At 32.7% G+C, this 16691-nt stretch overlaps 1 protein-coding gene across 2 annotated transcripts; it reads right to left on the bottom strand.

Annotated features, from left to right (window-relative positions):
• Positions 1-435: 435 nt before the first annotated feature.
• LOC111715019 (succinate-semialdehyde dehydrogenase, mitochondrial) lies at positions 436-16517 on the bottom strand (the record flags this gene model as incomplete). 2 transcript variants are annotated; one of them, XM_023490254.1, is given in 12 exon segments in its annotated part: positions 436-532; positions 840-919; positions 2335-2361; positions 3418-3525; positions 5023-5109; positions 7025-7060; positions 7829-7874; positions 9577-9716; positions 10503-10606; positions 14371-14482; positions 15469-15579; positions 16426-16517. In XM_023490254.1, coding segments are annotated over 12 exon segments (995 nt in total), but the record flags the coding sequence as incomplete, so codon positions are not given.
• Between the last annotated feature and the right edge of the window lie 174 nt (positions 16518-16691).

Below are 16691 nucleotides of genomic sequence, written 5' to 3'. Positions count from 1 at the left end.
GTCATTCTTTTCAGAAGTTTTAATATATAAAAACGTCTTAGGACTCCCCGACAGTTTAACCTTCTCATCCCTAATTAGATCGTAAGAATCTTTTCATTGTAAAATTATAAAACTTTGTAACAAACTCGTGCATTATTATCCATTTTATTTTTTTTTAGGAAATAAAGAGTTTCTCTGCATTATCGATTTTGATGTTCATTATTGAGAATCTTGTTCCTATCCGACAACAAAGGTATGTAACAATGTAGAAGTAACTGGCCAGTCCAACTCTATAAACAAGATGTTTTAGAAAGTAAAGGTTTGTAACAGTGTAGAAGTAACTGGCCAGTCCAACTCTATAAACAAGATGTTATAGAACATAAAGGTATGTAACAGTGTAGAAGTAACTAACCAGACCAACTCTATAAACAAGATGTTATAGAAAGGAAGGTATGTAACAATGTAGAAGTAACTGGCCAGTCCAACTCTATAAACAAGATGTTATAGAAAGTAAAGGTATGTAACAATGTAGAAGTAACTGGCCAGTCCAACTCTATAAACAAGATGTTATAGAAAGTAAAGGTATGTAACAATGTAGAAGTAACTAACCAGACCAACTCTATAAACAAGATGTTATAGAAAGGAAGGTATGTAACAATGTAGAAGTAACTAACCAGTCCAACTCTATAAACAAAATGTTATAGAAAGGAAGGTATGTAACAATGTAGAAGTAAAACTCTCTAAACAAGATGTTAAAAAGGGAGGTATGTAACACTGTAAAAGTGATCAATTTTCTAATTTTTTGGGGAGGGAGGGGTTATTTTACAAAAAAAATATACCTAGCCCTGAAGATGTCCTACCTGGTATTATTTGCAATACTCAAAGCCTCCTCCTCAGTTTTAAAGGTTTTAACAGAAACCACCGGTCCGAAAATTTCTTCCTGAATTAAAAATAGATTTAAAAATAATAAAATCATGAATTAAGTAGTTTCAGAAGGTTTTAACAAAATCGGTTATTAAGGTTAAAACTATCATAATCTTTTAAACAAGAACAAAATAGTCCAATTATCCTTTAATAATCGTTTTTTAGAATTCAGTACGTCAAACAAACAAACAACCAAACAATCAACCATCATTCCGTAGAAGTCAAGGCTCAGACCTCGTCAAAAATAACCACAGGTAGTTAAAATGTGCAAATAAAAAGAATCGACCTATGTTCAGGGATTGTAAACATAAGTGATACTAAATTGATAGAGTGGCAGTACTTACAACAGAATATTTCAATCAAAGCGTTCATTAACTTAAAAAAGAATTATTGTTCAAAAAAAATTATTTACATTCAATGTTACATAACACGAATAAGAAAATAGATGGACTGTACACTAAACAGTAAGAGAGGTAGATTTGGAAATTCCGCTTATTTCACCCAGAATAGCATTTATATTAGATATTAAAACGACTTTAAGAGAACAAGGTTTTTTCTTAAGTCAATATCTCGTGGACGAAAACCACTTTTTATGAAGATTAAAGGACCTCACTAGTCTCCTGGAGTTTGTAATAACTCTTGTAATAATAGAGATAAATGGTGCTAACTTTGCACCTATATTCTTTTAATCCATACTAGAAATTCAAGGCGCTTCGCGCCCTTCTTTCTAGCCTTAGAGGGCGCTTCGCGCCCATCTTCTAAATTAATTGTAAACATGTTCTCTTTGTAATAATAATTTTAGATTATTTTAAACCATACTATCCTTTAGGAAGTGTCTTCAATAGCTTAAATATCCAAAATGAACCATTTTTATCAAAGAATAAAGGTGCAAAGTTAGCACCATTTATCTCTATTATTACAAGAGTTATTACAAACTCCAGGAGACTAGTGAGGTCCTTTACGCAACGTGACTAATGCAAGAGATTTTTTTTGGTCACACTGACCTTGTGGTAACACAGAATTAAAAGAACGTTGTAATCGTACAAAAATAAAAAGATAATCTCAAATTATGTTTTATTTAGGGGAAATTTTGTTAGAATTAAAAATAACCCGTTTTGGGCCTTATTTCGACCAATTATTAAAATATCGAAAAAAAACTGTGCCGTTATCAGTTACCTGATGGGGCGGATCATTAGATGATTCCCAAATAAACATGTTCTGAAGATTTTTTTACTTAATATTTATTTTCTCAAAAGTCAAATTAGTCTGTCTAAAATTGATTTTACAAAAAATGTTTTTTCTCAAAGTTGTTAACTCAATCAAACATAAATCTTGGAACTAAATCATCCTCCACACTCAAATATAAAAATTCAATATTAAAATATTAAAGCTAATTTGGAAAACACATTTTCACTAAACGATGAATACTACCTTGAATAGACTCATGTCCTCGGTAACCTGTACAATTTAATTACATTGCGGACATACCACGAGATTTTGAGAGAATATCCGCAACTCTTCAGGGGAAAACATAATACTCAGAAGTAAAAATATTCAAACTAAGTTCTTTAAGGAGGAATTATTTAAAAACCTTCAAAAATAAAAGTTTTGGGAATATTTCCCCCCCTAATTTAAAAAAAGAGAAAAAGGAAAGGAAAATAAAAGAAGAGTTCCATTTTTTTTTCGTTTTTAAAATTACTAGGCTTTTAGGGCGCTTCGTGCCCATCTTCTATTTCAATTGTGAACATGTTCTTTTGTATACAATGTAAAACAGAACCAACATAAATTTCGCGGATTTATAAAAAATTTGGTGGATTTTCAAAATTTAAATCGAATTTAATTAGAAGCAAATTTTTGAAAATTCGATACTCCATAGAAAATTCGATCATCCATAAACCTTCCCTGGGGTCATGCGAGGTCCCACAAAAAATTTGGGCCCGATCGGTTCAGCCGTTTTTACGTTTATTGGACACAAATAGATATTTTAATTAGTCTTGATCTTTAGATATTTTACAAAAAAATTTAAAAAACTGGTTTAAAAGAGACACTTTCGGTTTGAAGAGAGGACTTAGAAAATCTCTGAGTTTTTTAATTGAGGAGTTAAGTAACAAAATTATTTAATTTCGTGCAATGAAGGTCTAAAAACACTGAACAGTTACAGGTTTTCATAAGGTTGTAGAAAAGAGCTTATTCTAATTGAAAAATATCACTGTTTCGTGCAAGCAAATCATTTTTTTTTTGTATAAATAGACGCAAATTAAGTTTTTTAACTTGTTTTCAAATTGTAATTTAATAAGACTTTAGCCCCCCACCTCCCTGTGTCTTAAATCTGAGTAAGAGATTGGCAAGGTGTAAAAATCAAACTTTTAGAACTCTAAAAAACGTTTTCGGGTTGCAAAACCATTCTTCAATCTTCATGTTAGAAAGCGACTCATTTTAGATTTTCGAGTTACACATCGCACTAGTTTTAAACTGTGGATTTAGTAAATTAAAATCTGTCCGCAATGTATTTCCCTGAGTGAGTATTGTTGGTTTATAAAACAAACCACCCGCGGGGTGGGGTTCCCCGCCCATCACCAACTCGGCTCCACCCTTCCTCGCATCCTCTACCATTCTTGACACCTTAACAACACCTTGTCAAAATAAATACATTATGTCCCACCCACCAATCATAAGACTGTAAGGGACTGTAAGCGTAATTTCAAGTGACAATCCTCGATATACAACGGTACCCTTGATTCAAACCCTGATCTGATCAAAAATGTAGAAATATTGTCGTTTTTCTAAAGTTAAGTGTTTAATTCTAATAGTTTCCGTATGTTTTTCTGTGGTATAAATGCGCAATTCACTTTTGAAATTAATTAAAATCTATCAAAGTTTTATACATTGATACATAATTCATTCTTGATCAGACAGAAGTTTTAAGGGCATTGTGAATAGGGCTTTGCTATTATTGCATTGAGGTTTGCTTGTAACTACGCTTACAGTCCCTTTAAAAGCAACCAATTATAATATTAAATATGTATTCCAAGTTAAAAATACAACAACCATGAATTAATGAAAATCAAGACCATGGGTATTCCAGTACCCATGATTGAGACTAAATTGAACCACCTTCAGCTAAACCCAGTGCTAGAAAAAAATATAAAACAAAAAAATGAAATAATATTTCCTAACTTAAATTGAACCACCTTCAGCTAAACCCAGTGCTAGAAAAAAATATATAACAAAAAAATGAATTAATATTTCCTCACTTAAATTCTATCATCTTCAGCTAGACCCAGTGCTAGAAAAAAATATAAAACAAAAAAATGAAATAATATTTCCTCACTTAAATTGAACCATCTTCAGCTAAACCCAGTGCTAGAAAAAATGTAAAAAAAAAATGAATTAATATTTCCGAACTTAAATTGAACCACCTTCAGCTAAACCCCAGTGCTAGAAAAAAATATAAAACAAAAAAATAAATTAATATTTCCTAACTTAAATTGAACCATCTTTATTAGCTGAAGAAGAAAAAAATATAAAACAAAAAAATGAATTAATATTTCCCAACTTAAATTGAACCACCGTCAGCTACCCCCAGTGCTAGAAAAAAATATAAAACAAAAAATGAATTAATATTTCTCAACTTAAATTGAACCACCTTCAGCTAGATCCAGTGCTAGAAAAAAATATAAAACAAAAAAATGAAATAAAATTTCCTAACTGAAATTGAACCATCTTCAGCTAAACCCCGGTGCTAGAAAAAAATATAAAACAAAAAAATGAATTAATATTTCCTAACTTTATTGGTATCTGCAAACAATTATTCCTTTATAAAAAAGCTAGAGTTTTGGTGCGTAAAAAATCTAATTGAATCTTGCTAATCTAAAAGCCTATTTTGGCAAGGTGCATGCTAAAACCAGCTCTAAACAATGAGAAGTCATGTACTATCAAAAAATCAGAACTACTGGAAAATGCACCCCCCCCCCCCTAGGGATTCAGGTTTGTCATTGAATCCCTTGATCAGGGGTTTAATTAGCCATTGGTTCCATTTTTTCTGAGAATAACTGATACATTGTACAATGTACATTACAAATACAATAAATAAATAAAATATACTCAAGTTTATATTACCTTATCAAATTGAGCTTTATTAATAATAGGTCCCTGAGTTACACCGTCAGCAAACCCATCACCAAGTACTAGTTTATCCATTGCAACCTAACCGACATAATTCGAATATTTAAATTATTTTTTTTTTGGGGGGGGGGGGCTAGGATAAAAACGACATTTGGGTTTATCAATACTCACATTTTAATTTCAAGATGAAAGAATAAGATGTAATTACAAAAATAAATTAAAATAATATAAATGTCCTTACAATTTTGAAAAATGCTACAATCGGTATTTACATGGTTGCCCCTGTACAAAAAAAATTAAGAACGCATTTTTGAAATTTAAATTTTTGTTAACAAGTATTGTCAAAAATGAAGAACAAAATAAAGATCATTTTCCAAAATTAAGATTTTTAGAACATGTTTTTGAGATCATGAAAAATTTAAGGTTTTTAAGAACATTTTTTTTTTAAAATCCCACAAAAATTGAAAAAAAATGAAAAATTTATTTCCCAGTTAAAATCAAATATCAAGGGTTAGGTTTGGCCTTCAGAGGTGGATTAAGCTAGTATACGGACCGAGTTGAATAGACTTAGAATTGCGACTATAAGACATAAGACAAATTCAGACTAGGTTAGAGGGATGGAGTAAACATAGTAATTTACTATGAAACACTTTATACGACGAAAATCAATTGACGTTTAAGTAATATACTATTAAGCACAAGCTTCTTTACGGACCGAATGTTCAAGCTTGAACAGGCCAAAGGAAACTAGGGGTGATAGCATTACAACGATAACAACCAAATTCAGACTCGGTTAGAAGCAAGGAGTAAACATTGTAGTTTACTTAAAGGGAGAGAACGGCTTAGTTAAATAATTAAACCAAGAGTGCAGTATTATAAGTAAGAGCGTAAATTCCTTTGCAAAATCTCAACAGAAGGGATGGTCCGCAAAAAGAACCTTTTTTATAATTATTTAATATCCAGGAAAAAAAATGTAAAAAAATGCTACATTAAACGAATCTTTACTTTAAAATTATACACCATAAAAACGTCTAATTGTTATCAAATGGATCGTAAAATTTTTCACTATAATATTGCACTCTCGGTTCAAGTATGTTACCTAGCCGGTCTCTCCCTTTAAAAGCAAATGGCAAATGACAGTAAATACCGATCGACTTATAGAGCACGCAATATGACCATCAAGAATTAAAAGGGACAGACCGGCTATGTAAGGTAGTTGAACTTAGTATGCAGTGTTGTGGACAAATTCTTTACGATTCATTTAAGACATTAAACTTTAAAGATCTGTAAATCCTGAGTTCGAGCGCAAAGTCGGCGTTCAAATTGTACTTTTGGGTGGATATGTTTCAGAATTGTTTTAAATGACGACGACAATAAATGTAAACAAAATTCTACAGTAAACTAACTAGCTGTTCAGGAACAGGTTGAGAAAATAAAAATTAATCTAATCATCGAAAATAAGTAATCATGTTTAATTATTAGTTCCTATTTTCTCATTATTTTAGTTTCTCATTATTCACAAATATTTTCCGCAGATTTTCTGGAATTATTATTGAAAAGAGGACATTTGAGAAATTTGAAGAAATCTGCGAATAAATTCATAGAAAATAAGAGATTCAATATAATAATGAAAACGAAATAATTGATACTTGCATTGATTTATTGACAAATTTCTTTTGAGAAATTTGTTCCTAGCCATCTAATTAGTTGAATGCATAATTTTACTTTATTTTTCGTCGTCGTTATTTAATAATTTTTAAAAAACCGATTCTGAAAACGTACCCACCCAAATTCAAAATTTTGAACGTTGGCTATGCACTCAAACTCAGTGATTATACATCATGGAACAGTTTTATACGTCTCAAATGAATCTAAAGAATTTGTCCACAACACTGCATACTCAGTTCAACTACCTTACATAGCCGGTCTGTCCCTTTAAGTAAGTAAGTGTGTAGTTCAGGGCCACTGATTTTAAGATTAAAAATATTTTATTTTCCTTGAGTTTCTCCAGAAACTGATCTACTACGGACTCCTAAAAAGTGAAAAATCGAGTGATAGAAAAAAAGTATTTATACGTTGACGGGAAACAGAATGGAAAAAAGGATGGATATAAGGATGGAAAGAGTAAAAAAAATATATGTATTTGGGGGAATCGACAGAAAAATATGCTAAAAAAGCAATATCTTTAGAAAAGGTAATAAAAGAAATTTATTGATGGGAAGCAGTAATTACTGTAGAAAATATGAACTAATTAAACTATTTTCTTTATGACAAAATAAATAGGAAAAAGTAAAACATAAAGAAAATAACAAAGAAATACTGTTTACTGTAATAAAGTTCTGAACTAATATAAAATAAAGAGGAGATACATATGACTGTTGAAGATGACTTGAGAATTGTCTTTGATATATGTATTATGTACAAATTCAAAGGTTTCCATTAAACGACGTATCAACTAAAAACTTATCAGTCCTGACTATTTGATTCACACTTTATCTAACAACTGCAAACTTTGTGAGACATCCTTCTTCTCAATATTATGAATATAATTAAACTTTTTTCCCAAATTAAAAATTTTTCACCCCCCCCCCCAAAAAAAATGAATCTTCATGTATGATTTTCTTCCACCAGTGGTGTAGTTGATTGATGGGATTGTCTACGTATCAATGTTTTAAAGAAATGCAATTTCGATAAAAGAAAGAATCATAAAACAGCATAAATTACTATGATATTTGATGCATTATAATTTTAAAAAGCAGGGATTATTTATGATGAAAGTATAATTATTTTTATTTTAAACCTGAACCAGGACTCTGTTTGTAGATACACAAGTCTGGCCACAGTTCCTAGAAAAACATGAATTAAATATATATTCAAATCAAATCAAATCAAATCAAATCAAATCAAATCAAATCAAATCAAATCAAATCAAATCAAATCAAATCAAATCAAATCAAATCAAATCAAACCAGGCTTTTATGGACACATGAACAATCTTGAAATTAATTTACTAATTTTCAGAGATAATGTGGGTTTACGATTAGAAACGATTTTTCGTGGTTACAGTTCATCGCGATCATTTACAATTGTCCATGTTTCCATGTTAAAAATCGATATGGCTAAAAATAAATATTAAAAATATGTGTATTCAATATTCATTACGTCGGACATCCGACCACCACCAATCATAAATTCTATCTATTAAATTATGTGCATTACTTGATACATATGATAAGAGTAAACTGCTCTGTCGGTTAATGTACAGTGCAACCCAAAAGTGTTTGCAATCTAAATATTCAGCCCCTGAGTAAAAATAGTAACAAAGTAAAGCTATTGGAAATGTCAAAACCAACATTATTTTGTCAAAAAAAGTTATAAAAATCAACAGTACACTTTTAAATCAAGTTATTATGCAATTCTTCTTAAATTCACTGAACCAAAAGTGTTTGCAGATTTCACAAGAGCTTAAGCCGAGCTCATAGATTATGAAAAACTAAATTTTTTACCCATCCGTTTTAGGGTTACTTGGGTTAATTGCCAACTTCTAAAGCAAATTCAGGAAGAAAAAGTGGGACTTCTTTCCCTGCAAGACAATGCTCTAAGGTACGCTTCCAGGCAAAGCAAGGATTGGCTTGAATCCTGTGAGTTCAGTTGCCCAACTCTGACGAACTGAATACACGACAACCTTGATCTCGACCCTTGTTGGTTTTTTTTTTTAATTATTCTGAAATCAGAATTGGACACAGTTGGAGAGTAAATAGATGACCCTTGGTAACTGATCAAGGAGATTTGTTTTGGACTGACTGTGAGGTAGATCCAAGGACAGACCTCTACATTGAACAGGAGGTGTTTAATAGTCATCAAGGAGGACAGAGGTCAGTTAAAAAGTAAAAATTAAGAGTTTGTCAGATGAAATTTGATAAATTACCTTTAATCATAAATTTTTTTATTTTTTCTATTTTTTTTAGTTGTAGACTATTTTTGTTCTGGAACTTCATGTTAAAGAGTCATTTTGGGTAACACCACTTTTGGTTCATCAGATTTTAAAACTCTCATGACTAAACGGCATTTTTTTCAAACACCGTCGGCAAAAATTTTTTTTTGTGTGTCACACAAAGGCATAAACAAAAAATCTTTTGGAAACATTTTTCTCTCATCAATCATTTAAGGCCTCTAAACACTTTATAAGAAGTAAAATTTGAGACTGCAGCAAACAACTATGGGTCGCTCTGTATATTTTAATGTTGATATTTGAATAGAGCAATAATGTGAATAAAAATTAATTGTGGTAATTGTTTACCTTCATTTAATCCATTTTTGGATTGACATTGTAATTTAATACTAGATAGCAATTTGATTTGATTTAGTGCGCAGCCCCCAATACCTCCTTAACCCGTATAGTGTAGTGATAATAATTAACTACCTATACACTACAGTATACATAATACATATGTGTATAAATAAACCAAAGTGAGCTTTATATATGTATTATACATTTCAGCAACACAACGCTAAGTAACAATATGAAGCATATAAACGAAAATATACCTGAATTTACTGGCCATTAATCCCTGTACAGCAGTATCTAGGTTTGCCGACTCAAACACGATGAATGCTGCATTTCCTCCCAATTCTAATCCCATCCGCTTGACAGTACTGGATCCCTGACGGTACAAGATCTTTCCAACCTTAATATCAGAGGTTTAAATATTCTCAATTTCCCGAAGTCAGAAGTTTTGTGCTGATAATCTTGGGATCAAACATTGATCTCCAGCTTAAGCAGATCTACGGATTATTTAGTCTTTCTTATATGTCAAGTATTGGTCAGACTCTCCAGGGATAATTTAGTTTTGATCCTCATATTAAAAAGGGCCCACATTTTATATCCAGATTAACGATTTCTAAACAAAAGTTTCCATCTCAGATTCACAAAGGAGTTTACCTGGGTAGAACCTGTAAAAGAGATACCAGCTACGTTAGGAGATTCACAAAGGAGTTTACCTGGGTAGAACCTGTAAAAGAGATACCAGCTACTTTGGGCGATTCACAAAGGAGTTTACCTGGGTAGAACCTGTAAAAGAGATACCAGCTACTTTAGGAGATTCATATAGGGGTTTACCTGAGTAGAACCTGTAAAAGAGATACCAGCTACTTTGGGAGATTCACATAGGAGTTTACCTGGGTAGAACCTGTAAATGAGATACCAGCTACTTTAGGAGATTCACAAATGAGTTTACCTGGGTAGAACCTGTAAAAAAAGATACCAGCTATGTTAGGAGATTCACAAAGGATTTTATCTGGGTAGAACCTATAAAAGAGATAACAGCCTATTTAGAAGCTTTAAGAAGGAATTTACGCGGGTAGAACCTATGAAAAAGATACAAGCTACTTCAGGAGATTCACAAAGGAGTTTACCTGAGTAGAACCTATGAAAGAGATACCAGCTACGTTAGGATATTCCCAAAGGAGTTTACCTGGGTAGAACCTGTAAATGAGATACCAGCCACTTTGGGAGATTCACATAGGAGTTTACCAATTTCAGGAGTGTGTCTTCTGCTAGTTACAACATTCATTACTCCTAAACAACAAATTATTATATAAAAGTATTATAATTAATTTTACCAAACTTTTGGTCAAAATTATGACAAAGGTTGAGTAAACTCAATTTCTAGGCAGATGTACAAGGTGACATCACTGCTGTCATTGAACGATTTAGTTCAATAAATTTTATTTTTTTTCTTTAGAATCATACCAGTGCTGCAATCAAATTTATTTATTTTACTTCAATTTTGAGTACCCTGGCACTCTCAAAGAAGTTGGACTTTCTCAATTTTCAGTCCAGGAGTACCTGAAGTACATTTATATTGTCTGGAATCTATAATTTACCCTTATACTGCTTGGTTTTTTGAGTACTCAAGACTTCTGAAAAATATATTCTAATAAATAATTTACGAAAGTTGTGAGGGAAGCGGAAACAATTTTAAGCTTGTTTTTTCTTCTTCACTGCATTAGAACTATTAAAAAAATATAAGATTATTTCTGGAAACCTGTGTGACATTTAGGGAAAGCTAGATAAAAGGTTAAGAGCATCATCCATACCTTTCCTGCCTTTGCATTCACCTTCCCCTTCTTTCCTTTCCATATCTTTCCTTTTGCCTTCTATATCTATCCTTTCCCTTCAAGTTCTCTTCCCTTACCTAATTTATCTTCCTTATAACCTCCTTTTACCGATCTTCCTTTTTCATTGTTTTTTTCCTTTCCCCTTTCTTCCTCTTATTGTCTTCCCCCTTCTCTTGCCCTTTTTATTTGCTTTTTATTTGCTTTTTTTTCTATCCTTTTCTTTTTCCTTTTTCCTAAACAGAAAGAAACAAAATATCCTCCTTTAAGAAATAATTATCACATCAACTTTTTATAAATCTTAAATTTCAGCAGAATCAATCATCCTTCTTTATTGTTCTATAAGTGATGATTAAACAATTTTAAAGTAATACAGGCAGTTGCTTTCTGCTCACGGCAAGGGGTTGGACCTGCCAATAGTAGCTCCCGGCTTCACAGTTCAGAGAGCACTACAAAGAGTTGCTCAAGACTCATCCTATAGGGGAGTAGCAAAAGATAGGATTTAAACAGTAAACAAGAACTCCATCTTCAGCTTATCTTGGCTCAACATCTCACCTGAAAGAAGGAACACAGAAGTATAACCCCTGATAGGTATACAACCCATGCACAATGATGCTGGTTTTTACTCGACTGGCTGTGAGGACTGGATTACTGATTCCACATGATGGGGCTTTAAGGCTTTCAACTCCCCATTTTGCAAAAGAAGTGCATTTATGGGTTTCCTTAATTCTACTAAAGTTGGAAAGACAAGTTAAAATGAAGGAAAGCAGGGATCTTCTACTGAAAGCCCTCATATCCTTCCTCCTTCCTCCTTCAAACTTCCTTATCTCCTTCCTTCCTGCTTCACAACTCGATGTCACAAGTGGGGTTGGAAAAAACCCCTGTTTTTTCCAAAAAAAACCCCCAGCCCAATGGGTTTTATCGGTTTTTTTTGGTATTTTAATTTGAAAGCAGTTGAAACCTACTAAAATTCAAACTTATTTATACTTACAAGACTGCTTAAGCAGTAGGTTAACTTTATAGTTATGAAAAATAATAATATTGTTGTGATAATATCTAGGCTATAATTTTCATAAATACTCTTCAAATACAATAATATCACCTCCATTCTTCTGTAGGGGGCCTTTATAAGGGGAATACTGCAATATTTTGATATTATAGTTCTATGAATTTCAGACTACTTCTATTTTCTCACTTTGATACATATTTCTGCTTGGGGGTGAGGCTTCTTAGATTAATCGGTAGATCTTTATATGCTCAAGAAGGAAGACCAGTATTAAGCACCAAAAAACTTCAGATCAATCACACATAAGAATGAAAAAGGGTTTCCTTATTCTATTGCAACATATTTTGAAAACTCATGAGAAAAGAATAAATGTGTTAGTTTTAGTGCTATAAATAAACTCCCTAAAATCATTTCAGTTGATAGTAGACCTTATTTTTGAAGAATTTATCATAATAAGAGTGAAAAAAGGGCAATCTTAATTTAATAAATAAATAAATATAACAGTCACCCATCAGTCCGAAGAGAGGTTAGGGTAGAGCCCACGTCACAGCACTACCCCAAATCAAATCAAATCACAAGGGGCGGGGATGGCAATGGACTCCAGTAATGGATTTGAGGTTCAAGTCCTTTCCGTGTCCTGGTTTTTCAGTCTGGACCTCTTCCTATTTTTAAAACATCCCATCAACATTTGTTTGTTAAGTGCGAAGTTCCTTGCCAAAAGGAAGTAGCAGGGTGTCATTGGCGGTTGGCCACACTGAGCCAAAGTGTGGACCACCAAGCATGGGTCAAGTTCAATGGCTTACTGCCACAAACCCGCTGCACACTTACCAGATGCATGAAGGTCCTGTCAGTACCTTCACAAAAGTAATAAAGCATGAGAAGTACTTTATAACCTATAATGAGAGTCAACTCAAAAGGTACTCCATTTCTGGTATCTTTATCAAAATGAAAAGATAATTATAGTAGTACTTTATTTACTTCATTACTGATCACCTCAAAGTTATGAATAACCTTCCTTAAATACTGTAAAATTTAGGATACATAATCATGATTCAATATGATCTAGGCCAAGCCCATTATTGGATATCATGGGAAAAGGGAATAAATACTTTTCCTTGAAGTTAAAGGATTTGTACTATACCAAGGGTTTCTTACCGGGAGTCAACAAAAATAAATATTCTCATTCAATTTTTAAAAACAATTTTAGGACATAAAATATCTATAATTTTCAAGAAGTATCACCCCAACTTAGACATAGGGAAAAAGTAGAATTTTAGCAAATTTACTAGTCACTATATTTTCAGAGCCCGCGACTTAGAAATTTGGGAAAATACAGCTCGAGTCTAAGCTGTAGCTGGGCCTTATTTACAGCTTGAGCTTTCAGATTCAAGCTGCATCTTATTTTCCACAGAGTTGAGTTCAAAAAACTGGTTTTATATTCTATTTGGCGGATTTTCATGGCAGGAATTGGCGCATTCCTGGTTTTTATGAGAACAAGATGCAACACTGAGCCTTATTCTCTACTAAAACCAACCAAGGTCTGTTTTAATTTCATTGGGCCTTACTCCTTCAGTCGAGCTGAAGATCTTGCAGATGTCAATCACGTGACACAAACTGTCGTCAAAGTTGGGTCAAAGATTGGGTCTTAAAGTCGGGTTTAAGGAATTATTACTCAAGTCAAAGTTTTAAATCTCAGGCTCTGCAGAAGTAAATATTTCCCTTTACCGATAGCGCTGATTGAAGGATTCATATCTCTAATTGGATAATGAGCTAATAGAAAGATAGATGTTACCGCCATACTATTTCTGTTGGTTCAGAGTTGACAACAAACACATGACTTAACCCTGATTGGATCAGACACTAATAGACTTGATATACAGGAGTATTGCAAGTCTTTATGCTCGTGAAAAAGAAATCCATTTATTATGGTAGAACACCAAAAATTCAGAACTGTTTTATTTATCTAATGCTGTGTTATCTAATTCGAACTTTTAGGAGTTGAGATCTGCAATCTGCATACCATGTTCCGAGTACAGTTTGCACACCATTTTTAAAAAGAAAATGTGTTCACGACCATTGATAGATAAAGATGATTTAAAAAATAACATTTAAATCTAACAAGTTAAAACATCATTTTTTTGTTGGAGTTCTTGACCATTGTTGCAAATTGTGATCTTATAAAAAGAAATTTCACTTGAAAAACCGTGTATGGTCATTACCTTTAGGGAATCCTGCTTGTTCTGCAAGAAGACCCAAAGCTAAAGCTGAGAGTGGAGTGTCTTCAGCAGGTTTGACCACACATGTACATCCAGCAGCTACTGCTGCTGCTACCTATTAATCAATCAAACGTAAGTCTTATTTTTTTTAAAGAGGGTGTTCATAAAAAATGGATTTTGTCTGTCTGTTTGTGTCCAATAAATGTCCAAATGGCTAAATTGATTGGGCCCAAAAATTCACTCTCATGTCTCAAGATAGGTTAATAATATTAGTCATAAATGAAAAAAGATGTGCCAAGAAAAATGTAATTTAAATTTTTGAAAATCCATTGAAAAGTAAAATCCGTGAATTTTGAAGAAGTGGCGACTTGAAAACCGACCATTAAAAGATCAAACTGTTTTTAGAAAATGTCTAGTTAGTAATAAATTGGCATTGTAAAATTGTCACATTATTTAAATAAAAAACATTTATTAAAATGTTAAAAATTAAATTACAAAGCGGCTGGTTACTTATGAACATCCTTCGTTAACATATATGTTTTATATTATAAACTGTAAACTTACTGAAATTTTTTTTTTAATTCTCAAGATAAAAAAACTCGAGATTGTGGAAATTGATTTCGATATATTTTTATTTCTTGTTTAGTCCTACAGAAAATTACCAAATTTACTTCTCCAATAAATGAAAATAATGTAATCATAAAAATGCAACACAATACTGAATTACTGGATTGCTATTGGGGCATTGTCAGTCAATATATATTGTCAACCTATAGTCAATGTATCATTGTTTAGTACTTGAGAATGTTTAACTTAAAGTGTGAGCACCCCTGACACTTTCACCAGAGATAAGTGCGCCCATGACACCTTCACCACGGATTTTGGAGCCCCTGCATTAAATTGGACACCTTTCATATTATTGGAATATTTTAATCATACACATTCTTTATATTCTTAAAACCTATCAATAAATAGGCATTTTTATATCTTCTGGGCTCTGGCAAACTGTCCCATCTGTTAATTACTTTCAAACTAAGAAAAGTCCTCAATTTAAAAAGATTAAGAAAAATTTGAGGGCGGGGAGATGTGGACTTTATTTACCTTTCTTGTGATCATAGCATTAGGAAAATTCCATGGAGTAATCATACCAACAACTCCAATTGGTTGACGGATAAACATCATCTCCTTGGTTCGTGTTGTACCTGCCACAATCTTAACAAGAAGAATTATGAAATTAACCCCACAAAATAAAAATAAAAACCAGCAAATTAAGACATTTAGTAAATATTCATTAAACCACTAATAAAAAACGTCAGTTTTTAACATTATGGACATCAAAATCTAATTCATGCTTGATAAGACAAATCTTTTAAGGGTACTATTGTGAATCAGGCATTATCATCTTTGCATGAAGGGTGATTTTAAAATACACTTACAGTCCCTTTCAGACATTTAGTAAACATTACACATTTCATGACATTTTAATAAGAATACTGTTGTCCTAATATTATCTTTTAATTCTTTAACGCTCAGCCCATGTAAGAATGGAAATTAAAATTTTAAGAGTCGGCGATATCAGACTGCAAAGATATCTAAATTCTAGACTCACCTCTCCATTATTTCTCCTAGCCTCCTCACTAAACCAATCACTTCTCTATAAATCTTCCTAGCCTCCTCAGTCCTCACTAAACCACTGACCTCTCTTTTAATCCTCCTAGCCTTCTCACTCTACTAATTACCCATTCATTAATCCTATAGCCTCCTCTCTACACCACTCATCTCTCCATTGATCCTCCTAACCTCCTCATTATACCACTCACCTCTCTATTAATCCTTCTAGCCTTCTTACTAAACCACTCAACTCTCCATTAATCCTCCTAGCCTCCACACTTAACCACTCACCTCTCCATTGATCCGTCTAGCCTCCTCACTATACCACTAACCTCTCTATTAATTCTCCACACTATACCACTCACCTCTCCATTAATCCTTCTTGCCTTCTTACAAAACCACTCACCTCTCCATTAATCCTCCTAGCCTCCTCACTAAACCACTCACCTCTCCATTAATCCTTCTAGCCTCCTCACTAAACCACTCAATGTATGAGTTTCCATATCCTATTTCCCCCCGAGATTCAGCCAATGGTTTTCCTGCAAGAAAAAAAATATATCTATATATAAATTTGGCTTGTCTGTTTGTCTGTCTGTTTGTTTGTATCCAATAAACGTCAAAACGGCTGAACCGATCGGGCCCAAATTTTTTGTGGGACATCTAGGGACCCCAGGGAAGGTTTATGAATGATTGAAATTTTAAAAATTTGTGTT

This window comes from Eurytemora carolleeae, unplaced genomic scaffold (assembly GCF_000591075.1).
Source record: "Eurytemora carolleeae unplaced genomic scaffold, Eaff_2.0 scaffold1615, whole genome shotgun sequence".
In the NCBI taxonomy this organism is placed as follows: domain Eukaryota; kingdom Metazoa; phylum Arthropoda; class Copepoda; order Calanoida; family Temoridae; genus Eurytemora; species Eurytemora carolleeae.
Note: the sequence above shows the minus strand (reverse complement) of the source record. Positions and strands in the feature narration are given on the sequence as shown.